This window comes from Rhea americana, unplaced genomic scaffold (genome assembly GCF_003343005.1).
Source record: "Rhea americana isolate MKP2758 unplaced genomic scaffold, rheAme1 scaffold_20, whole genome shotgun sequence".
Classification (NCBI taxonomy): domain Eukaryota; kingdom Metazoa; phylum Chordata; class Aves; order Rheiformes; family Rheidae; genus Rhea; species Rhea americana.
The window spans coordinates 2,550,263-2,576,494 of NW_028186150.1; the positions used below are offsets into that span (position 1 = coordinate 2,550,263).

The 26,232-nt window shown below is 37.4% G+C and overlaps 1 protein-coding gene across 2 annotated transcripts in view; it reads right to left on the minus strand.

Annotated features, from left to right (window-relative positions):
• Positions 1-26,232, minus strand: part of ZNF536 (zinc finger protein 536) — a 296,275-nt gene that overhangs the window by 110,725 nt on the left and 159,318 nt on the right. For both annotated transcript variants that reach the window (XM_085303786.1, XM_085303787.1), the window contains exons 5-6: positions 23,028-23,180; positions 10,196-11,776 (exon numbers count right to left, since the gene is read on the minus strand). In XM_085303786.1, coding sequence (XP_085159912.1) covers positions 10,196-11,776; positions 23,028-23,180 — 1,734 coding nt within the window. The remainder of the gene's footprint in view (positions 1-10,195; positions 11,777-23,027; positions 23,181-26,232) is intronic.

The following is a 26,232-nucleotide window of genomic DNA, read 5'->3' on the forward strand; positions in this document are numbered from 1 at the left end:
CAAAAAGAACTAAGCTAGGACAGTAACATTGAAAAGCAGGCAGTAAAAATTTTAAATTACTTGTAGTGATTTGAACTCACTGCCATTCAATTAAAAACCACGCAACAGACAATTCAGCCACCAGATCAGAGAGCATGAGTAAGAACCCCAGGACTTGCAAAGCACCGCTCTGGCCATCTGCTTCCAGGAGAACAGAGCACTGAGAAGAATATTGTCACTGAAAAGGGGGGGGGGGGRGCAAAAACATAGACAAATGGAGAACACAGAGTGATAGGTCCTCTGTCCTGAAAAGAGCCTCCTTGCACAGGCACGGGGACAGAACGAGCCTGTAGACTTGCTGTGCATCAAAAGGCTGAGGATACCCACCATACAGCTTTCTACGCCTTCGCCCTCCTCGGCGCCCCGGTGTTACAAAGGCTCCGACAACATGGTTGGGGGTGGAGTGCTGTGGTGATCATCAGATTCAAAACTGGCGGCTCTACCCAGCTGGCACTTGTTACAAGAACCCTGAGGTCGGAATTCATGGATTTGGTTGAAAGACATTATGGGCAAAACATTGGAAAGCTCCTGCAGGTGCAGAGAGCCCCTGAGCACCTGCGTTTTGGCTCAAGCAGGAGCTGAGGCTGCAGGTAGGTTTAAGCACAGGCTCCACAGTAATGTGCTGCTGAGGAAGTCAGTCTCATGCATGCTGCRGGATATAGGAGAAATATACGTATCCAACACGTATTTTCAGTATGTGTTTATTTTCATCAATAAATTTTACAGCCCCTGTAGTTATGTCAGAGGAGGAAGCTTTCATACGCTAAGGACTTATATAAYGTTCTTCATCTTCAAAGTACTTTACAAACATTAATTAATTCATTTATCCTCACAGCACTCCTACCAGGGAGATAAGTACTATTATTTCCCATTTCACAATAGAGACTCCAAAGCAGAAAACTTATGTGATTTTCTTTTCCTGTGGCCAGGGAGTGAATCACTGGTAGTCCTGCTTTGGTAGTGAAGTCTGCCACTTTCTGAATGTTAGCTCCCCTCCTCGAGTCTTAGTTAAAAGCCTTGTGTTCTGCTGGAGTCGTAGCACACATCCCGATACGTCTTGGGTTTTTSCTTCAGTAAGAGATAATTAAGGAACAATTCCCTCTCTGGGGCCCCGCAGGACGCTCCGCTCTCCGGCCCTCCGCCGCGCCGAGCTGCACAACGGGGGGTCTGTGCGGGGCCGGCACCACACAACCGCCCACCAGAGCCCTCCAGCCGGAGGGAACTTCCTCGCCTGCATCGCGCTCTGCGGACAACGCGGCGAGCTCGGCGGGCCGGCGGGAAACGCCTCGCCACCGGAGGACTTCAGAAACACCTGCTTCTAAATGGACATGCTCCCGCCAGCAGAACCTCCTCCGCGGGGCGATTTTAAGTCGCTCACATCCAGCGTGCATGTCTAGAAGTTTCACATATTAGGAAACTGTTGTGGTTCCTGGTATTTGTTTCTCAGTCCTAAGTGTATTTCTTTTACAGTCACGCCTGAGGGATGCCTGGCGCTCCTGTTTCACCTTTGTGGTGCTACTGTAAATAAACCTCTTTCCTGCTTGCTCACTGCGAGCAACCRTGTGGCTGCTTCAAATGGCAATAAAAGTCACTGTTGTTTGAAAGGGTCAATTGCAAAGAATATGGAAAAAGCAGAATAGTGACAAGAATCTTGTAGGGAAGTGTTCAGGCTGAAGAACTTAAACCAACACTGGTGATGACAAATCAGGAAAAAAAAAAAGCCTGATTTTGTATCAGGAAGAAGTTAACCCTATTATATTCCTTGTTAGTGAAAGATTTTTTCATACTAGTTTATGTTTTTACAATAATAAAGATGCACAGAACCCAAAAGCTAGGTAACTTCTTTGCTTGGAAATGACAGGTTCTTTACCAAAATAAACTGCCAAGCTAAAACATGGYGAATCCCAGAATGCATGACAATGTCCTACTGGTGAAAGGCCTGTACCTAGACATTACTTCGGAACAACCAGAACAATTGTTTAGTGAGAAATGCTTTTTGCATATGACTCATCAACCCTTGAAAACAGCATTTCTTATATAATACAAGTGCTGACACAGCCTTCACTTGAGTGGTGTGACTGCAGCTGTATAATTACAACTTTAGATTTGATGTTATGGACCTTAGGTTACGCTGTTCAGACAAATGTTCCATTGTATTATGGAGATGTTTTTTCCTTAGTCATATTGCCCACAGGACAATAAGGACTACATTCACAGCTCACTGCGTAGAAGTTTAGGCATATAACAGCCAGTGGTATTACACAAGATGRGATTATACCCTATGGGGGTTAAATGGATTCATAATTGCCACTTTTTCTTGTCTTTTCTTCTTTGCTCATAGTTGATACTTTTTTGGAAGTACTCTCTAAATAAAAGGAAGAACAATCTCACACTGAGTCTGGATAAATGTTACAGTTGTCTCACAAATGCTGTATTATTTCTAGCCCTTCCAAAATAATATAATTGTCCTACTGCTGAACTACAGATTTTTCTCAGTATGACACAGAACACTAAAATGTCAGGTCCTGACTCATGGTGTTTTGGTGGAATAAATAAAAAGTACCAATATGCTATTCAAAACTGACAGCGTTAATGAAGATGTGACATTGGGAGCCCTAGTGATGTTTTCCTTTAACTTCCCCTGCATACTAACTGGTGTACCAGGCATTAGGCCACCGCTTGTGGGTCTGATCCTGGAAACACTTACCATAGGCCTGACTGATGCTACTGGGATTGGTACAACTGGCTCCTTGTCATCTGATGCTTTCTTTACCTTAGGTGAATCTTCTGGGGACTCTGAGGAGCGAGGCTAGTCTAGAGACACTCATTTCATATTCTTTGCATGGCAAAAAAAAAAGAATACTCAAGGACTACCTGCAGGATTGAGGACTGTAACTTAATGTAAGACAAAGCAAGATTAACCAAGAAAGATCACTGCACCAGCTCGTGATACTTCTCCTTTGAGAGAGATGCTGCACATCCATTACTCTCCGAGGCTAAATTCCCAGCTGCAGGACCAGGCCCAAATACGGCAGCTCACCCTGGCCAGGCACCCAGTCCACTAATACTTACACACTTAATCCATCCAGTGTTACCCCCTTTTTAAGCCAATGGCCTCCACAAAAATCTCTTTTGGATATTACTAGTCATAGAGAGGAAATAGGTCCCATAATCCCAAGGTATTTTCTGTGACAGAGGAACAAGCCTAATGTCCCCCTATATACCTGTCTAACCAAACATTGCATTTTTCTAATGACAAACCATTCCTTCCTTAGAAAACTGCATTTTTAATAAATAYCCTTGAAAAGGCCAACAAGTTGCTTTGTAGAGTTTGCCTCTCAAAGCATAAATAAATTGTGTGGTCTTTGGTCTATCAAAAGATAAAACAGTTTCTTAGAGAGTTTTTTTGAATGAATTAACAAAATGACTCAAAACTGCACTAATGGTTAACAGCTTTTTTTTATTAGCAACACTGAGATAAGTTATTGAAGCATTTTAGTATTGTTTTACATTCCATTCAGAAGTGACCTAACTTGTAACTCCATATACATTTAAAGATATAGTTTGACACTTATTCAAAAAGCAACAATTATTAAAACTTACATACCTTCATTACCAGGAAACCTTAATATATTTTCTAATTACTTCCAACAATACTCTATTCCAAAGCACATGATAACCCACTAGAAGTTTACACATTTCACTTCAATCACAGGTTTTAAATTGTGGATGTCAGAGTGCTGTTCATTGAATTTTACTGTCTTTCTTGGTTAATATTGGAAAACCCAGCACAATATATTAAGCTAGAAATATTGCTTAAAGAATATGAAAAAAGATAACTACAGTATTTTTTCCGGCTAAAGCATTACAAAATACAGGACCATTAAAAACTCAAATAGAAATGACAATAAATAACCTTAAAAATGTTAAGAGAATTTTCACTCATACTAAAGTCCATTCCCTAAGCTTGCCAAACACATAAATAACAGAACATATTCAAGACCTCTATTTTTGCACTATTATGATGGTTTGTTATATATTGTGGATGTATTGTGTATACATATACTAATGCTTACACTTAAGGTATATAATTTTTGTCTTTGTCGAAACAATTAATAAGCCTCAGGTAATTATTTATCTGTGGTACTACAATTATCTAGATACAGAGGAGAAAACTCCAGAAATTCCAGGTATGCAATACTGTGCATAACAAGATCATCTTTGCATAAAGATATTCTAAGTTCCTTAAATTACAAAGATGAATTTGGTTATTTATTTCTGAAAGCCTGTAAAATAAAATTATAATTGCTGTCAAATTAATTGTTTAAAATTGGCCTCGTAATAGGTATTAATTGTACACTTAGTTTTGACTTACAAGGATGTCTAAATTGTTTGTGTTTATGAGTAGTTATAGGAAATATTATACCTCAGACACAAGACTGTATTTTCCCGAACCAAAACACAAACCAGAGCATTGTCTCACTTTGGAAAGATCTGGAAACATCTCTATGCCTCTGCCTAATCCTAAATTATAATTTAAWTTTGACCTGCATATGACCAAAACAATAAGAATATATTGTTTAGGAGATGAAACTTAGAGTAAAATCATGCAGCTCTAAGCTTACATCGTTATTCTGTCTCTGCAGAGAAAAGAAAAGCCTTTCTGTGCGAGGGATTTGCCCTGGTGCGGCTGGCCACTGATGTCTGAAATCAAGGCACATACCAAGGCCTCCTTCTGCAAACACAATCCCCCTTTCAGACCCAGGGYGAGGAGAGCTGCAAAGCCTCCCAGTGTCACTGCAAGCACAAGGTACTCAGCACTTGGCTGCAGCAGATATTTGAGGGGTCAACTTCCAGAAATATAAATGGAAGGGGGCTGTTACACTACAATATCTAAAATGTTGAGAAAGAAAGGTTTTTGACAGTAAATAAAATACTGGTATTGAACTTATCACCAGATTAATTTGCTGATACAACAAAATATAATCAAATTAAGTTACATGAATATAGCTATGAAATTTAAAGTCAAATAAACATTGACCTGATTCTGCAATCCTTAGTCACCTAAGTAGTCCCACTCATCAAGAACGAAGGATGCAAGATTGCGTCCTTAGCTTCTACTTAGGAAGTCACTGTTGATTCAGACAGTATCTTTTCTAGCCAAAAATATGCAGCAAAAGGAAAGTAACATAAACAAGGCTAAATGTCAACAGTGTTTGCAGACTTACAGACACCATCCATTTGTTTGTACTGAAATGACTAGCGAACCATTTGGCAAATACAATGCTATTCACAGACCAGCCCTGTTATCCAGCAACACAAACTTGACTGGATCACTGGCATTCCCAATTAATTAAAACAAGGAAGCAAGCCATATGAGTTTGGTTTGATATTGCCATGCAAATGGCATTGCAACATCCAGAAGTGCAGCTGAAACCTAACAGCGAGGCTGAGGTTCTGATCTCACGTTCGACAGTACGGTTCTGAAACTAAAAGCAAGCCCTGAAAGTGCTAACAGACTAAAGAAACCTCTTGAAAATCATGATAATGGGGAAAGAAAAGCCTGGAGTAAAACCTGGATAGCATTTCTTTCTGCCTTGAAAGAAAAGCATATTCTGGTTGCTCTTTCAACTGCAGATTGGGGCAAAATTTTCAGTTACCTAAGTGCCTTACAAGATACTTCAAATGAGTGTACGTGCTACAATTTGCTACAGTAAGGACRACCTCCCATTATCTCATGGCTGTCTTAGAGCTTGCAGTAGATCAGGCCTTTTACTTCTGCTTAATATGAATTTTATAATTTAAAAGAGCTACAGCAAGGATTCAAGTGAAGTGACCACAAAACAATTTAAATTTTCTTCTGCATTTTACATGTTCGTGGTAGTTCTGAAGGAGTTAGCATTATTATCTTTTTGGTTTTGACACCTGTGGCAATAAGCAATTTACAATGACCAAATTCACTRCTTAAACATTGGGGTAGAGCACTATAATTATGTGACAATAAAGCTGTAATAATCTGCCACAATCTATCTTCCCCTTGCCCAGCCCTCTTGTCTGTGCTACAGTTCCACATTTGGAAGGTATTTCAGAAAGTCACAGTGCCTTTCGTTGTAATATTTATGTGCAACTCTGAGCACTTCCTGCTCCAATGGAAACCGCCAGTGCTCAGCACTTTACAGGATCAGAACTTAAAAACTGCCACCATACGTAAGAAGGGCCCTTTTCTRTTTTCACCCAGTGAAAAAAAGTGATAATGGAGTGGAGCCTATGCAGGAGAGAGCAGCACTAATTGCAGAGCAAAGCAAGCATGAATGGAAGCAAATTAGATTTATAAAGACAACGTAGAAGTAATGTTTTTGGACATCATTAAGTGTGGCTTCCATAGCACTAACCCATTAAGCAACCAGCTAATGCCCAGTACCATCTCTGGCCAATAGCTCTGTAGTCCACCAGCTGTTCTTTAAAAGCTTAGATACATCCTGAGCACAAAATGCCAAGTAGGGGTATTTTACCATCTTAGACATAGAGCAAAAAGATGTAAAGGGGRGGAGAGAGAGAAAGGAGATGGTCTTCTTATAAATAAACACTGTAGAAGTCTTGTGTAAATTAGTGACTTGGAACAGGTGGTAGAACATTATTGCAAGACAACTGCACATATATGGAAGAAAGGCAGAGAAAGAGAAGAGCATAAATGGTAAGGAAAACTGATCTTCTAGTCCTTAAATACACAGTAGGACTAGAACTTCATAGTAGAACTGAGTTCTCAAACAAAGGGATCTGCCAGCAGAATACTTGGATGTTTCCAGACAGCTACAAAGACAGGGAGCCTTCACCCGGTACTTCCTCTCCCCACTGAGCTACTGGCTGCCAAGCAGCTCTGAAAGCCATGGCCTTGCTCCCAGAAATTGCATGGCAGCAAGGATTAACAAGTTTGTCTCTTAGGAATAGTCACTTAAGACTCCAAAACCAAATATAGGTAAATTAAAAAGGTCAACAATAACTATAAATTCATCGAACGATGGTAATTCTTTTCTTCGTTCTTTCCTATTCTGCTATGTATGTAAAGGAGAAGTATTACAAAAAAATGTGATTTTTCTCAGTGGCATTTTGAAATGGAAGTTTCTATATCATACAATAATTATAGTTCTTTCCTTCCTAATTGCGCCTTTCATTCCTACAGCCTTAAGCATGATAGAAGCATAAATGAATTATGTGTATGTACATCATCAGTCTCTCTAATTTTACATATAGGGAAACTGTCACTGCTTCCCCATATGTGGGGGGACTTTACAAAGCAAGAATGTGTGTTGCTGGAATTCTCTCTAGAAATTAAGCCTTTTTATGCCAAGATTTGTGCTTAAAAATTGACCCATAACCTTAAGGTACAATCTGCCAGCTAAAAGTGAGATTGACCATATGGATCATTGAAGAACACCTCTTGTTTTTCTATAGTCAGAAATGTAACTTCATTAGTGTGGCCAGTCAAAGATGTAATCTCAGCTAACTGAAGCTGAGATATTTTATTTCAATTTTATTTCAACTCTATTCTGATTGCGTAAAGAGCATCAGGCGTTGCTATGCTGATTGTGYAAGAGTATATCAAGTGTATCAATGCTCTCTTTTGAAACATCAACAACCACACTTCACTGGCTGTAAAAGAAAAGGCAAATGCACAGAGTCTCCCAAAATAYAAAAGAGCTCAAGAATCATGCCCTGGAACCTGGTACTGGAGGTGGGTCTCAAGCTTTCTGATCTCTCAAGCAGTAGGAGAGACAAAGGGATCCATTACTGAGGTCATGGTCTTTGTGCAAGAGGGAAAGCTAATAAATTAACAGAGCGCTCCTGCTGGCTAATCTGCAAGTGCAGAAACATTAGGTGAGATTCCCCACACTAGCATGCACAGATGGAGTGTGATTTCACAGTACAAAATGTCACTGAGAAAATGAAAACTCCCCCAAAACACTACTTTCCTGTGGGTGGTGTCTAACCCAACCAAATAAATAAAAACTACCAACAGGGCTTKACTCATCCATTTTTGCTGTAAGATATTGAGAAAAATGAAATAATACATTTAAATAGTCAGCATTAATACTTGTGTTCTGCAAATACTCAAAAAAAAGCTAAGAATTTTAGAATGCTATTTTTGGAGGGGGAGAAAGGAGGACTCGCACTGCATTTTCCATTAAAAAATGGCTTAAAAAGTAGAACAGACAAGCTTCTGGGTCTTTTTTTCTTTTTTTTTTCCTTCATATTTCAAGTCAAACACATTATCAGTGGGCAGAGCTTGTGAAAGGGATACCGTCTTTAAATTCATATAAACTCAGCCATCATAAAATGTCTATTAAATTGATTGGAAGATGAAACAAAAAACTAATGGAAGTACCATGACCTCATTTCAATAATAATGTTAGAGCGTTTTGTTGTTTTAAAAATCTTACGTCTGGGAAGAAATATAAAGGTATTTTAGACAGAGCAACTAATATTAGTTTTCAATTTTCTTTACTTATTAGTTTAAATAGCCATTTCTCTGCCTTATTTTTCTGTCTTTGTAACTGATTGACTATACAAGTAGAGAGCAAAAAAGAACTCCACGATTTTAGGATTTTACCAGCTGCAAACTGAAAGCAGCTATCTACAATTTTCAAAATGTCAGAAATCTACCAATTGATTTTGAAGAAACTTGAAATATTTCCAACTCTTTTAGTTCTTAGTGAACTAAGAAGCAGAAATTTTCAAGTAAGACCATGCAAACACTTGGGCTAATGATTCAATTTTAGTAGTGATAATTCCATGAAACCAAAATGCTCTATGAATATAAGTGAAAGAAACTGTGTGTGGAGAAATTTATTTATTTACTTATTTATTAATCAGATCAGCTAATACACTTGGAATAGCAGACAGAGACCTAAAGAAGGGGCTCTAACATAACAGTCCATGCAGTTTTCCAAGTGTAACTACTGATTTGGCTTAAGCACATATTACCCTAGTAAAGCTGAACAAACCTCTTGCTAACCTTAAGTTAAAAAGGGTAACCATTCTTAAGTGTTTGCGGATTTAGGGCTACATTTTAAATTCCCAGTTTTTAAAATTGTTGATTATTTCTTCTTTTCTTTTTTTTTAACTTGAATATATTTTATTATGCATGTTCAGCTCTGACAATGAGTTTTCTGATTAGTTTGAAGGTTAAGTGAAACAAGAGCATTACTGAAGTTTTTGTGGCCTTTGCTGACTCTACTTTTTAAACTGGTACTGCTTTTCAAAGGATTTACACTCTAAAATATTTCTCAAACAACAGAAATACAAAACAGGAGATAAAATCCCCAGTCTTGTTTGTTCCAAATGGATTTAACTTTCAGTTTTGTCAAATACGATGTGTGAGATGAGGAAGACTGCAGTTTTGTAAATCAGAGATTAATAAGGGTAAAAGGTGTTTCTGTTTGTCTGGTAGGCTTTTTTAATTACCTGGAGGCACACTCTTAGTTAGCCAAATCAAAACTTGTACAACCTCTAGTTAGAACAGTCAGAATGGTCAAAGGCAACCACCATGTGGGTGCCATTGAAACAGATTACAAAAATGTAATTAAAAGGGGAGGGCAATGGGAGAAAAAGGAGAGAAAAAAAAAAAACAAAAAACATGACTCCTTACTACATGTAGAAGCATTCCATCCACTTGGCATTTGATTTCATTAATATTGTGGAAACTGAATGCACTCAAATTCAAAGAAAAAAAAAAAAAGAGAGAGAGAGAGAGAAAGCAAGGTTTGCTTGGCAAAGCATCCAGTGTTTTTCTTGGGTTCTTACTTATATCAAAATACTGAAAAGTTTGCAAGTTACCATGTAAATTTTTTAAACTTTTTCCTCCTTTGAGTATGCTAAAGCAGTAAATATGCCCTTCAGATGCCACTAGCACAGATAGTCTATATTGCTGCTACTCTAATTTAAGAAGCAAGTTCTTTCTAAAATCCTGTTTAAGTATATGCATGCAGCACTGCTGATTTCAATGGAGTAGACCACATATAAGATAGAATTTGGCCCACTGGGTTTAACATTAAAAAAATGTATTACTAACAAACATGACTAAGTATATTTCAAGAGCAGCTTCATGATTCTGCACAAGTGCTTTCTGAAATGGTCTAAAAGAAGATCTAAAACTTACCACACAAGTCAGGTCTCTTGATACATCCACTAGTTGCTGTGCTACTTGCAAGTCCATTAAAGGCTGCTAAGCCATCAGAGCTGTAAGCTCTTAGGACTGACAACATGTTCATCTGCTTCTCCAGGACCTGTGGACCCTGAACTTGTTCGGGTTTCATCACTCCTTGTGCTGTTTCATGGGAGGACAGAAGATTCTGACTGTGCCACTGCTTTTCTGACGCTTGTGGCAGTGGAGATACGAGCCCTTGCGTTGACTGTGAAGTGACTGCACTTTGTATATTCTCGCTTCCTTCACTGCTTTCTTTATTTAGGGCAGACAACTGCTTATTCATAATATCTGGTTCTGTTTCAATGTCCTCATCTTCAATGTTTTCTTCCTTGGAAGACTCCATATCCTCAGATGAAGCTATGTCAGAAAGGTCATCAGTAGCACTTTTATTTACAGAGTCAGAGAGCAGAGTATTTGGGTCATCTTCAGATTGTGTTTTTATTTCAGCTTCATTACTGGTGCAAGAATTTTGTGCTCCTGTGCCAATAAGACCAGGATAAACACCAAACTGCTTATAGAAGTCTGTCGTAAAATTACAAAAGGTAGACTCCATGTGGCTGGGCCAGGCAGTATTCTTTTGCTCCCCTAGAGTTTCTTTATTCTGTCCTTGGGTCATTTTCTCTGAAGTTGAGTCCAGCTGGCTAAGCATGTTTGAAACTACTGCCTCTTTGCTGGACTGCACGGAGGAGGGAAGCAAGCTCACTTTATTAACTGCGGCTGAAACTTCTCTAGATTGGTCTTTGTTGTTTCCTAGGATGTTGTCTTTACGTTTAGCCTTGCCCAAATGATTGGCCTGGAGGTGCAGAGCCATTAGTTCCATAGACGAAGTTGTGAAGGAACAGAACAAGCAGCCATGCCAAGCAATATTGTCTTGCACAGTAACAGATGAACCTGGGAGGGAAGCTGCATCTGGCCTTACAGATAAGTCAAGAGGTTCATATTGTGACTTCTCTGTTTTTCGCTGTGAAGACTTGCTATTTATCTTTTCCTCACTACCATCTGAGCCGAGAGCTTTTGATGAAAGTGGATCTGATAGGGCTTTATCCTTCATTTCTTTCTCTTTCTTCAAGGAACTTAGGACAAAGTTGTCCATGAAAGCTTGCAAAGACCCTTGGAAGTTCACACCATTCCCAACCATGTTCTGATAAGCACGACCAAGTTCAGAGAAATGTGTTCCTTTGGAAGATATGTCTGAACCCTTCATATTTTCTGAAGATACCTCAGATGACATGCCAGCTGCTTGTCCTTGCTGATCTCCAGAAGAAAGCATTCCTGATGTCCACTGCTGTGAGATCATGCCACTTCGGAAATCAATACCAGGAAGCCCCTTGAAGGCTCCTCTCAATATATCTGGTCTGATAAACACAGAACTTTTAGTTGATGTTTCATCTTTGTGTTCTTGACTTGTAGTCTGCCCCGAGAGTGGTCCTGCTCCATTCTGTCGCTCCCGATGGTGCCGCTCCAAGTGGTATTTGAGGGATGCAGACTGAGTACCAGCGTAATCACAATGTGGACACTTGTAAGGTTTCTCACCTACAGGTATGTATAAAAAGACAAATATAAAGAAAGAGAGTTTACTGCACTTTGGTGCATGGATGAGTGAAGAAAAAAAATCAACATTATCTGCTTCAAAACAGAAGTATCTTACAACTAATAATTCATTTTTTAAAAAGAAATGTCTTTAATTGAAGACTAATTTCATAAACTGAACATTTCTAAAATGGGTTTCCAGCAATGTAGGCTATTCAGGAATGACATACTATCTACACACAATTAGCTATCTTTCTCTTAATCTAACATGTAGAAAACTGTTGTAGAATTAAAAGCTACGATTATGAAAATGAAGCATAACAATTTCAACCACAGTAATCATTAAAAGTACAACTTTAAAAAAAAAGAGAGACAAAGAATGTAACAAATGGATGGTTGCAATATTTTGTGTATACAATTGCTCTAAAATTTGTTTAAATTATACACATGGAAACCATTTTTAAACCTAAAAATTTTATGGCACTGTTACGCAAGACTGAAATGAATGATTTAAGTCTTGCTCTGCAGTAAATCATGGATATAATTAGCAAATGGCATACTGCACAAGTAATTTATCATTATTTGGAGGGCACCATTCCAGAAGGATTCAAAGATCTGCAGACCTACTGCATTGTTTCTAAATAAAGAACTATAAATACAGCTTCTATAAAATATTAATATCATTACAGTACATTATGACTGCAGCATGTAAGAACATATAGTTAAAATAAAAAGTAGTCAATAAAATTAAAAAGAAAATGAGTAATAAAAAGGTACAAAACATATTTAGTTTCTGTATTTGAAATTAGCATTATCTACTGGATTTTGCAGTCCTTTAGATTTGTACTAATGGCATTTCTAATGCTCAACTAGTAAAATGTGTAATTTACCTATCAAAAGCGCTTTTCTAGGATCAGCTTGAATAATGTTTTGAAACACAAGGTGATTTGCATGAATTAAATATATATTGGAATTCCATACTAAGCTTTTATTGTTCTTTCGATACCTTAAAATAGCTAGAAGATGCACATATAATAAATACTGAAATATCATCATACATACATATCTCAAAAGAATGTATGTCTAAACAAATGCACAGCTAAATTTGTGCAGAGCACTTGCTAGCAATGAAGAGTTCCTTTTAGAGGAAGAAGTACAGAAACACTCCCTAGAAGAGACAGGGATCTGCCCTGTGATTCAGACCCGAGGGCTTCTTTTTAATACTGCCCTGTCAATATTGGCAATTATTTCTATGAGGGAGCTCAAAAACTTTCAAACTTTTTTATTTGTTTAAGCTAAAGCTCAATCGAAAGACTGGAGAGTGCTCCGGCCACTTCCCCTCTCCCTGATCACAGGAATTTACTAACAAGATCCAACATCAGAAGAGTCGGGATGGCCACACAGCACTGTGCGAACAGGCGCACTGACCACGAACAAGGGCTGAATACCTACGGTAATGCAGACAGCACTAAAGCAAATTATAAGCAGTGGAAATTCTAAATCCATAATATAATCCTAAAGCTAAACGTGAGACATGAGAGCTTTACATCAACTGCACTAATCGACCTTTTTAGAGGAGAAAAGGGCAGCACCTCAACAATAGGTGTTCAGCAGAGGAAGAGGTAGTAATTAGCGTGGTTCATGCGTTAGGCCTGGGTCCACACAGCATAAGAGGAGAAATCAGATTTCAACAGTGCAACTTCCGAGTATTTTACAATCACCTAATTAAGTTCTGGCACTCCACCTGCAAGAATTAGGGGCTGCCTTTTAGTGCAAGCCGTGCAAATGCAAACAGCTTCTGAAGTGCAAGAGTCACGGAGCTGAGATGGCTCCTGTCAGTTCTGACTTCTCTCCTCCTACGGGAGAGCCTCTGCACCTCTCCCCACCACCCCCATCGGAGGCATTTTTGAAGGGGACAAGGGACATCGGCTGTTTGCTTGTTTGCATTTCTGCAGGGGCTGTTTGGGAGCGTGTAAACTCTGGCAGCTGTGCTGCCAAGCACAACGTGGACAAACATTTGTGCTGTTTCTACAGCATACACATACTGCAATATTTTTGAGCCATTTTCCATTATACTGACATTTGTCCCACCCGTTACTGTCAATTAAACAATGGTCACTAGTGACATTCCACACAAATCGGGTATTTCAGGTATTGCCTAAGAACTAATCAGACTGGCGAAAACCAAATACTAGACTTCATAAGGTCAAATGCTCTCACTTTYGAGTTTTCACTCTTCTTAATTGAAAAGCTCTTGCACAGCATCCCCTATGCCTTTACAGAAATCTTTTAACACAATTATATTGATCACTTCCTTTTATTCTAATGGTAGTTCAATGTGTGTGTGCATTAGACATCAGGTGACAGCATTAGAAAGTGAGTCCCACTATTGCCAGTGCTGTGTGGCCCGCTGCATAACGTACTTCTGCAGGGATGGGGAGAATTTTGCAATATAGGCTGCACTAATGATGCTATAAACATGCGGGAGCTGCTTGCGGCAATAAGTATATTTAAAATGGGTGTGAGTTAAAATATGCCAACTAGCAAAAACACTAATAATATTTTTCACTTACAAAGTATCTTTAGTCCAAAGCACTGTGCACAACAGTTTGAACAGTGCACAGTGCACAACAGTTGAATTGCTGAACCCTGAAGTCATTACATTTTCCTTTCAAAGGCTTCTCCAGTGAGTGAGCTGTCTTTCAGTGAAGGAAATCTGGGCACAGCTCACCAAAAATGCCATAAGTAATATACGGAAAGAGGACTCTGCCGGAGACAGTATGATTAAAAGTTCAAATTTCTCCTAGCCTTAGTACACTGACTCTGTGGTGCCCCCACCTACTGAATGGCCAAAAAGATGAGCTAATGCTGAAGGTCTGAACTTGGGCTCAACGTGTAGCAATATACTGAGCTACCTTTTTACTACAGCATTGGCCAAATAACACTGTTCAAAGGGGATTACTCAAAACCATTTTTTTCTAATTTAAATCAAAATAATGCCAGCAATTAGTGCACCCTAGTGCAACTGTAGTAGTGTGCGCAGTATGCATTCAAAGAATACGAAGTGGGACAAGAGCGGTAAGGCACAGTTCTTGCTAGAAGAGAACCTGTTTGTGTCCCATACTTTGAAGAGAGGTTTGTAAGAATTCATTCTAGTGTAATGACTACCCTGGTAATATTGCCAAGAGCAGTGACTGGACGAGTTATTTAACCCTTAATAAAGTTCACATAAACTAAAGTTTCCAGATAAAGGTGAGGGAACATAACTTTTTCAAAATGCTTTTCTGAATTTTATATCCAGGAGTCATTTTTCATAGTTCACAAAGGTAACAACCATCCTGGTCTTTCTAATTCTCTGGGCCTGTTTACATTCCTGCAAATCTTTTCACAGCTGAGCAGAAAGAGTGAATATTTTGATATGTACAATAAAAAGCATCTGATATAGACCAACTATCCAGGCAACATAATCACAGTTCCGATCTATCTACAACTCTGATTTACAAGACACAAGCCATCACACAAGAACTACTTTATATCAGGATACAATAAAACAATAAAATTCAATGCTGCTTGTAAAATTTGTACAAAACCTTGGTAGATAACTGGAAACAGACATGTTACCCAGTAGAAACAGGTCTACTTATACAGTTGGTTGCATAAACAAAACAGATGTATAACCTATTCAAACTACTGCCAGTCCTGCTCACAATGCAGTCTGATCATACCAGTCATAGGAATTATCTGCATGGGCTGTGCAAGGAGACTACAGCCAGATTATGAAGAGATTTATAAATTTTGAGGCCAGAAGGGACAATTATGATCATCTAGTCTGATCTGCTACACAACACAGGCCAAAGACCCCCACGTGACAATTCCTGCATCAAAATTGTAACTACAATTTGAACTAAAACATACTTCAGTTAGACATTCTGTTTTGTTTTAATCACAGCAACGAAGAAGAATCCAAAGTATCCTTAGGTACACAGTTTGACTGGTTAATTACTCCTACTATTCAAAACGTATACCTCATTTCTAACTTGAATTTGTCCAGATTCTGCTTCCTACTACTGAATTGTGTTAAACTTCTCTCTGCTAGATTAAAGCGATTTGTTTAAATCAAAAATCTGCTCCCTAAGAAATGTACTTGCAGACTGTAAACTGCTCACCTGTTCATCTTCTCACTCTCGAGTGGAACACTCTTCCCAAATTTGTCAGTGTCTTTCTACATTACGGGTACTCACTTAAGCTTTGATGAAATTTCCACTTGATATTGTTCTTCTTACACAGTTAAAGACTGTGTTTATACCTATAGCTACAGCAATCAACGAAAAGCTCACATTTTGTTCTTCTCTACCATAATCCTAGGCCTAGTTCATCAATGTCTCCATTATTTGTTCCTTTACATCTTGTTAATTTAAAATTCATGTTGTTCAGAGAGCCTACTTGACTAAGTTACTAATCAGTCTGTCCCTATGATTTTTATGATTTCACCACTTCCGCGTCATTGGCAAATTTTCTCAACAGTGATTGTATATACTCTTCCAAATAATGATGAAATACCAAATAGACTAAGTGAATACACTGCTGGTGGAACTGCAGGTCTATGTGCTACTTTGTATGTATATACTGTTATTTTATTTAACAATGTGACATAGAAAGAATTACTTTCACAAGTTTATTTTATCAAAAAGTCTTTTATCAACTAAATATCAGCAACTTTCACAGAGCAACTTGATGAAACTTAGTTTCATAAAATACATTGACTGGCACTAATTGTGCTAACAATCCTTAATTATTTACAAAATTAATTCTGTAATTTTACCTGAAACTGATGTCAGGGTAGCCCATTTATAATTTTTGAGATCTTAATATTCTCTCTTTTGGGAAATACTGGAATAGCTTGAGCTTTTTTACTACTACCAGTGCTTTGGAACTTCCTCCATGCTGCAAGATGTGTTTTTTTAAAATCAACTTTAATGATTTGGAGAGCTATTCAGTCAATGTTTTTAATACTTTCATGTACAAGTTATCCAGTCTTACTTACTTTAAAAACATTAAAGCATAGTGGGCTACAGCATAACATTCTCACTACTTACTGACAGAACTGAAGTATAACATCATTGGAAAAGACTTCTGAAGTCAGCATGCTTCTTTCTGRCCAAAGGGCAGTGGATTATTTAATCTTCTCTATATGGCTGATAATTTTTTATCCATTCTTGTCCAGTATTAGGAAGAGAACACTTGTTAAACCAGCCAAATACACAGAATTTTTTCCTACTCTCAATAATGCTACTAGCCACATACACCTGTTTACTGTTACCTTTAGTTTCCCTTATCAAATCCCTGTACTTCTTGTCAGTTTACCCTTACTGCTGTGAACATCTTTATTTAATTCTTCATAGTTATAGTTTTTAAAAAATCTGTAATGAATCTTACACTTCCCTTCCCCCTTATTTGTTTTTTTAGCAAGACTTCTGAAGGAGTTTGCATGGTGACTATGCCTCTTGAGCCCTCCTGGTGCTGCTCCTCAGACTAGCAAGGTCTCTGCCCCGGCGTAAGGACCCCACCACCCGCRCTTGCCCTGGCAGCCAGCACTGGATTTGTGACAGTCACTCAGAGACAATGTCAGTTGCAATTTGATCCTATATATTTGTAAACGAGATATAGTTTTCTTACATGCAAAGCAAATGAACTCAAATATCTTATAATTCCAGCGAATAATGCTTAATGAAAATATTGAAAACATTTTATAGCATTTTTTATTTTACCATTGAAACAGTTATTGATAACCTATTTTATCCATTGTGCAGTAGATATTTTAGAAATGAATTGCTGTATGGTTTAATTAGTTCATTATTATGCCTATTCTTACATGGTAATTTCTTTTATCATTCTAATCATTCACTTCACACTTTTTAAACCAAATGGAATATCAAAGGTTCTGTAGGATTATTTTTGGATCCTGCACATGTTTCACCATACAATTAATCTGTTTGTCAGAAATACTAGTTAACTTCTTCTCTTTACTACTTTCCTTTACTAGCAATTTTTCTCTATTAAATAAGATGGAAATACCCCTAACCCATAGAAGGAAAGATTTTTGATGCTTTGGACTCAGCCTACTAATTGTTTTCTATTTTACACTAGGCATTACAGTAAAATATCTGAATTTTTATAAAGTTTTATAATTGAATATATCCATTTATTTACATCTCATCTACAATATTTATTTAGTCTTTCTACATGTCTTTACTTAGTTAAAACACAGAGAGATAAATATGGTTGTTCCTTTGCAGGGAAGACTCAGTACATTAATATAAACTGTACACTAATTCCCCCAAAGCATATATATATGTTGTAAACCTGAAGACTTTTTACACAGCTGCTTATTGCTAAACAGTGCCTTGTCCAGAAGGGGACAATCTGTGTCTCTAATTGCTGTCACTGAAGCTGAGATTCATTATGTGACTTTCCCATTAAAATGTGAGCATTAATTTGTATAATGAAATATCACCCACTGCAGTGTTCATTAGCCATGCCCTACTGTATACTGCACATTGTTAGCTACCTAGAAACTGTAGTTAATTTCACTAATGGATATTTCCCTACTTAGTGTTTGGTAGGAAATTTATACTGTAACATTACCTCTTAAACTTTTAAGGAAATTTAAATTCAATCAATTATTTTCAACAAAAGTTTGGGATGTCATTAAGACAGGAGAAAAGGCATGCTGCACAATGTTAAGGATAGGAAATCTGGAGAAATCTAGAGAAATGAGAAGTCCTTTTCATCTTAGAAATGTAAGAATAAAGGATGTTCAATACCAAAATTGTCTCCTCTTGGAGCACACATACCCATTTTCCTTAATTATTCATATTGCTCATCCCACTACAAGCGCCTTCAGAGAATGGCAACAGGCAGTCTTTTTTTAGGAAGAAAATGTGAATTGAAATCATTTAAAATAGCACTATTTTTACTGTATTTCACCAGTTCATCTAAGCAAGTTTTAAAATTGGCCAGTCACATTTCCCAAGGAAAATGCAGTAACACTATACAATGTCTATAACGCATCTAATGCACAGTCTATTGACACAGCCCTGCAGAGCCTTTTCTCCCCATCCCTCTCTGTCTTAGGTGCCCTTGGTTTAGCACAACCCAAACCTTCTTTAGGACTATAGCCTGTTCATGTATATTATTCTGTTTTCATTACTCAAGGGATTTGATTCTGCTGGACATGCTGGCAATATACCTCAGCACCTAATGACCACACAAATCCAAACTGGTCTAAATCTGCAGTACTACTAACTTGAGGTGCTAGATGGTAATCTGAAAACCAGTCCCTGCATAATTTTTGCTTGTCAAAAGTAGAATGTAAGAAATTTTAATTTTTTATACGTAACCATGTCTGTGCTGTACAGAGGCCCAGGCACGTACAGCAAAAACTACATGCATCAAATTCATTTCAGCGGGAATTGAGAGTGCTCAAGAATAAACAGAAGGTGCTCAGCTCCTTGAAGGATGTAACCCTAACTTGCTAGCTTCGGAAGGGAAAGAAAAGGAAACACCGGACACTTCTGCAGATGAGTCTGAGATGCTTAGACAGTTTTCTTTCTCACAAAGTCTGAGCACCTCTGAGCCTTCCATGTAATAACCTTCATAGCTGTATTAGCACTATTTTAAACAGGAAGCTGAACCCCGAAGTGGCTAGTCCACTCATGTCTACCGTGAGTTAAAAACGGAATCCAGTTTTCTCTTTTCCTGGACCAACGTCACAACCACTAGACCCTCCATCACTGAGACTGCCCTGGAGCTCTTAAGCTACGAATCACACTGTTCTTCCCTGTTAGGTTGGAAACAGAGAACAAAAGAAATACAGTAAAGGAGAAATATGTGAGTGTGCAGCCATAACGAGGCAACTAAAATCATTACAGAATTCAACTGTCTACCCAAACATATTCTACCTTATTAATAACATTAACTTTGAATTTTTATACTTTATCTACTTTTCCTCTCTAGACTCCTTTGGGGWTATATGAGTATGGGGAGGACAGAATGACATGAAATTGTAACTATATTCAATTATTATTCTTGATGGCATCTGTTAAAAAAAAAACAGAATTTTCAGATTTATTTTCCTTCATGGTTTGGATAAGTTCTTGATCACTATAATTTTAGAAATGGGACCAAATCCTTACTTTGGGTGGTACTACCCTACCACTTTAATGGAGTCTCTTTCTGAGTTCAACTAGTGCATACACATACTTTGCCCCCACTGCTGCATCTCTTAGCACAGAGAGGTCGTGCAAGTTGACATAGGCAGTTTGAAGGAGCAGGATTATGCAGCCCACCTCTATTCACTGGTCAGCATAAGTCAGAGGGCTGTGGGGAATTCTTTCTTTCTAATTTGTAAGCCATGCGGCCCGAGAACATTGTGCACTGCAATTCCTTCCTCTTCTCTCAGGATCATGCAAAGGCACTCTCTTCCTTCAACTGTTTTCAGAGCAAGAAGGAGAAGAAACTCTGATTTTATGTAAGCATGCCCTTTTTCATACAGGAACACTCAGACATCATATCTTACTATCACTCCTTAAAGTTCTTGCTGACTGAGTAGTGTTCAGGTAGTTAAGAAACCTCTACAACTCCATGCTGGGACTCAACTGAGCATGCTAAATAAAACTCTATTTTTTTCCTGGTAAAGTTCATTTTAGGGTAGTGAACTACATGGAAACTAATGCTCAGCTGTCAAGAAGGTAGGAATCCTAAAATATCCAAGGGAATAAAAAAGCAACCCAAGCCACTGGCTAATTCTCCTAAAACAGAGGCTAGCTTCCTCTTCTGGATTTTGAAAAGGCTCCCCTAGCTTTTTGGGGTCAATTGCYACAGAAGCACCTCCTGGTTGGATCAGACCTTGGGTCTTGCCTTGGCACGCATACCAAACCAACCTACTTGTGTGCCTCCAAACACACAGATGTTCGAAGGAACCTGACTTCTGCTGAACTGCTTGAGCTCRTCTCTAACAAACAGGTGCTGTGAGAACAAGAACAGTAATTGAGTTAATGTAGTGGAGAAACACAGTAAAGTGTTTTTTTATCAGTCAGTTATACAATCCAGGCATATAATAAAGACAGAGTGTGACATCAATACAGAGTTTCCTGCTTTTTGTAAGTATTAACTAACCAATATTTGTTTAATAACTGGTATCTATTACCTCATTTCCATTTACTGCAAAGCAACTTAGCTTTTATTAAATAAGTCTAGTAATTTGCCAATTTACATGTTTATAATATTTATTATGATTATTTCTAATATGTAAAACACTGCTCCATTTAGACATACTCTTGTCATTATTTACAAATACTTTGTTCTTAACTTAATGGAAATTGATCTTTATCTATTTTAAAATTATAATGCCTTTTAAGTATATCACAAATGTTGTTTCAACAGCTTGTATGATGTTTTCATAATTTTTGTTATTTTACATATGGCTTATTTTTTCTTGTTTTAATTTTATTTAGTCAATTTTAATATGTAATTTTAATGGCATATTTCTACTGCAATTAATTTACTTTCCATTAGTTCTAAGCCACAGATATCAAATGCATGATCACTGCCATCTTTAAAATAACAACCAAATGACCACTATACCATAAAGCAAAAGGGAGAGATGAGTATCTTAGGCTATTTTAAAATATCTTCCATTACATTCTTTGTTAGTAAAAAAAAAAAAAAAAAAAAGATTATTTAAAAATTTGTAGTTACAAGATTATTTTCCAATACAATAACCACCATTTATTTACTATTACTTAATTAGAGAGCACACAAATAGTAGTTACACTGTGTTTCACTGTTTCTGCAAAGACCAACATATTGAAAAGAATAACCTTGTCCAAAACTGTTAGCAATTCAAACAGACAAACTACATTACGGGCTAAAGTTTCAAATTCAGATCAAACCATCATGGTCAACTCCACTCCACAATCCAAAGAAAGAGAAAAATATAATAAATAAAATGTTCCATTTGTTCAACTAATTTTCTTCTTTAAATAATTTTCAACCTTCGTTTTCATTTTTCAACATCAAGCCTCGCATTTGCACACTCAATATTAAAGTATTACATCTGTGCAAACACATAGGAGGGACATAGTTGCATTTTTGGGTAGAGAAGCTTATCTGCTATTTCAGTGAAGTAAAAATAAACAGTGACATTCATTAAGTAGGAAACAGTTGAGTTTATTAAGTAGGAAGTACTAATAGAGGAAGTACTGCAAAGTGTTTCTTTATGCAATTTATTTTGTCCATTGATTAAAAAGCGGCAGCAAAAATTCTGAAATTCTTTAGAAAAGGTTTGAAAAGAAAATCCTTCTTCAATTCCACTGTGCACTATATTTTTTTATAAAGAGAAATATCTTAAATCTCCAACTCTGTAAACTTTCCAGAAGCCTCCTACAATACCTAAGACTTGGAATAAAACAGAATCAATGTGGCTTTAGTCACATATGAATTTCTAGTGATGTCCATGGGACCTAAGGATATAAACATCATATGTTAGATTTTAATTATGGAATGTGCAAGCCTTCTTGAACATACACTGAATGTCTATGAGAATTCCAGGCTGCACACGTGTGTTTGTTTTTAAACAAAAATGGTGTTATAATTTAGAGTGTGGTTACATTTTTTCAGTATGCCAGGCAGTCCACCTGATGAGTGATGTACCAAAATAATGACAGAACCCAGATCCGTAGTGGATCTCAATAGGGCAGAAATGCTGTAATACATAGTAAAACAGTAAATCTGCTGAGTTCTAATGCAAAAATGCTGATCTCTGAAGTATTCATAGGAACCAGGGAGAGGTTAAAAATGAGCATGTTAAATTGAACACAAATAGTAACTCTGAGCAAAACATACAGAATCCCTAAGTAGATGGTAAGGAAGGCCTTTGAAGCAGTTAGTACAACTAAGCCTGAAACCAATAGGCTTATGTCTATTGAAGGACAAGGGTAATTGAAGGAAACAGTGATGAAGCAGGGAAGGAGACAGAAATAACATTAACTGGGAAAAGATGATTCTACGAAAGTGGTCTTTATCCAATAACACACTCCTTGTGCGTTTATTTAAGATGGTCATGTATCTTCCTCAGAAAGCTTTCTCCAACTAATGAGTCCAGGAGTTGAGACTCCCAGCCACACACCAYGCTCCCCCCACAACACACACACTGCATGTGCCGACGGCGCTCCGCTTCTCGTGTTCCTCTCACCTGTGTGTATTCTCAAGTGGACCTTTAAGTGATGTGACGTTCTGAAAGTTTTTCCACAATATGGGCAGTCTTTCATGGCAGAACCAAGGCTCCTGTCTCTCAGTAAAGCTGGCTGCTGGACTCCTACAGATCTCCCAGCTTCTTCTCCAATGTCTGCAACACAGAAATGTTCTCACATCACTTCAGCACATGTCAGAAGTTGTTCTCACTAAAACTGCTAACACAACACAAAGTTAAACATGTCAATACTACACCTGTCTATTTCATTCTTTAAAACTGACAGAATGCTGACAATTCATGTATTTTCTTGTTATTCTCTTAAATTATTTCATCTTTCCTATCATCATTTTAAGCAGCATATGGTACCTTTATATTGAACTGAATTACACAAGAAAAGAAACAGCTGTGTCAGCAGCTGGTTTGATTTCTTCTTTTGCCTAGTTCCTATTAATTTTTCCACTAAAAGTTTTAAAATGTTGCTTTGTTGAATCTATTTAATTTCTAATTATTTCTAAAATCCGTATGTTTTTAGAAGAAAAAAGTTTGCATCAAGTATTTTAAAACCTCCCATTACAACAGAGTTGCAGTAAAAAGGAGGATTGTAACAGAATTGGCAATGCCTACACACAACGAATCAACTTTATTCAGCAACATTTCAGAATTAAAGTTATGATACATGACACTTACTGAGTAACTTAATATTGCAGGAAAGTCAATGAAAAAGCTGATCAGATGAGGGGGGATTCTTTCACCATCTCACCCACAGCCACTGGGTTTTCCCCTTCACTGTTCATAGCTATATTTACTCTTTGCATTTTAATAGAATGGTTGAGACTACAGGACATCTCTCTCTTGATGTAAAGAAACACTGATCCTCAGACATCTTGAATAAGTTGTTATTATTCAAGCAAGCTATGAACAAAATAACTTACAAAAGACTGACATAAAAATTACAAAGATGTAGAGCATTTTTAAAAGGTCATTGTTCAAGACCCAGCTATCATCTTGTATTCACAGGGTCAGGTTTTCACCAAAAATTATCATGGCAAATGTTGACATCCTGAAAAGGATTTACAATGCTGGCGTATCACAGAGATGCAAAACAGATGGATCTGTTAACACACCTGTATGCAAAACCTGAGCTATATGGTTCATGTTAAGGTGAGGAGCATATAGTTAAAATCTGCATGTAGAGTCTTCATTATTTCAACCATAAACTACCGGCTAAAAATGCTCTGTCTCTGCCAGTTTGACACGTAACTAAAGCTGTTAGGAAACAGAGTGCAGTTTACACAGCGTTGCCATTCAAATGGGACTGATGGGACACAAGAAAGACTTAAATATTTGGCTATAATAAAAACAAGTCACACAGTAGCATGGGCCCAAATACGATATTTCTGGAAAAGGTAATACTAACAAACATTTCACTGTTTACTATAAAACGGTTACTCTAAACTATTTTGCTTGAAGTTGAAAGAAGACGATGATAGAGAATGACAAAAAATACTAAAAATATATGTAAAAATGCTTATCTTAGATATATATCTAGTCAAGGTATAGTTAACTATCAAAAAGCAAAAGCTGATAGTTTTCACATCGTATTCTTGCTTAATATTTTCTAATTGGTCTGAGTTAGGTTACAGAGTTAAAGCACAATATTTAAGTGAAAAGGCCAGTAACTGTCATTTTTTTAATTATTCACAAGTATGTAAAGTAACATAATGCAGAGTTTGTCCTTCAAATTCCTGGAAAACATGTATAGGTCACTGCTCTGCAATTCCAAGTTCCCAAAGAGTTTAGATATCCCACTTTTTTTCTCCTCAGAAGATGTATACACTCATGTCTAAACCGCTTTGAGCATAAAAGAATTTCTGAGTGTAAAAAGCATTTTGAAGAGCAAATATAGAATGCATGATGATAAACTACAGGATTTTATTTTAGTTTTCAATAAATACTATATGAACATTATAGATAAATATATAGATAAAGCTAACAAGCCACTCAGGAGGAATATACCAAATAAGTCTACTAGTTATGTTTTGCTATATGTCATTCTAAATGATGGCCTGTTATCCATTTGCCTTTTATCTTTCTATCTAGAATATGTGTGGCCCAATAAAAAAGAATAAATTTGTAAGATAAACAGCTCGCTTTCCAGATTTAAGAGTCTAATTTTCACTTTACACAAAATTGAATTTTTTCAAGGCAGAGAGACGAGGGAGTTTACTCTAGCAGTAATCCCTCTGAAAAAGCAAACTGAAAACAACAATGAAGCAAAGAAAGATGTGGGTGGTCTGAAGAGCTTTCTTTTAGATTTAAGTAGACATACAGTAGATAGCTCTAAAGGCTTTATTCCAACTGGGGCCTCACCTTGAAGAATTTTTCTTCCCACAGTGAAAGCATTCCTAAAACTTTAAAGCTGAGCTGAGGGGTTTTCTTTTGAATTCCTCTGCCTACAAAGCCCACCGAAGTGCTGGAGGCCATCGTTACCTGAATGAACAGCTTTACAGCTAAGTTCTTTTATTTCAAACAGTGAAAAATCACGTTTAAGGCTGCTGTCTTTCCCATCAAATGCTACTCCATCTTCTTTCTAGGCTCATTTTTGCAAACCTGTTCGTCAAGGAACTTAAGTTTAAGATTTCTTAACTTTAAAATGCTCTTAAGTCTCACTGACTCTGCCACCCAGTTACTCATGCTGATTCTCTTAAAACAGTGTATAGAAAGCTAAGGGAAAAAAAGTGATATAGAAAAAGGAAAACGACCTGCAAGGAAAGAGTTAAGAAGCAAACCAGTGGATATAGACTAAGTCAGCAACAGTATGTAGGGAATGAAAAATCTTCCTCAAAGATCTTTACCAATAACCATTTTTTCTAAACCTCAAATGTGCCCTTTTCTCCTACTGTTGACATCCCCTTCCTAAGTAGAAACTCTCAGTTATGTCAAACTGTGAAACTGTGATAACGTTTTACAGACCTACAGAGCTAGGATTAGCCCCACCAAATTCATTTTATTTGTGACTTACTCAGAATTTGAGCTAAGGTTTTTGGGCTGCTGAAGTCCAAGGATAAAAGAACAGGAAGGAAACAGGAAGGAGAGAGAGCAAATACTTATCTGACAGTCATTGTAGTTCCCTGAGTTATGTGGTCTACATGATGTGCACTTGACATACATGAGATTAGACTGCTTTTTTGCTGTCTACTTCCAT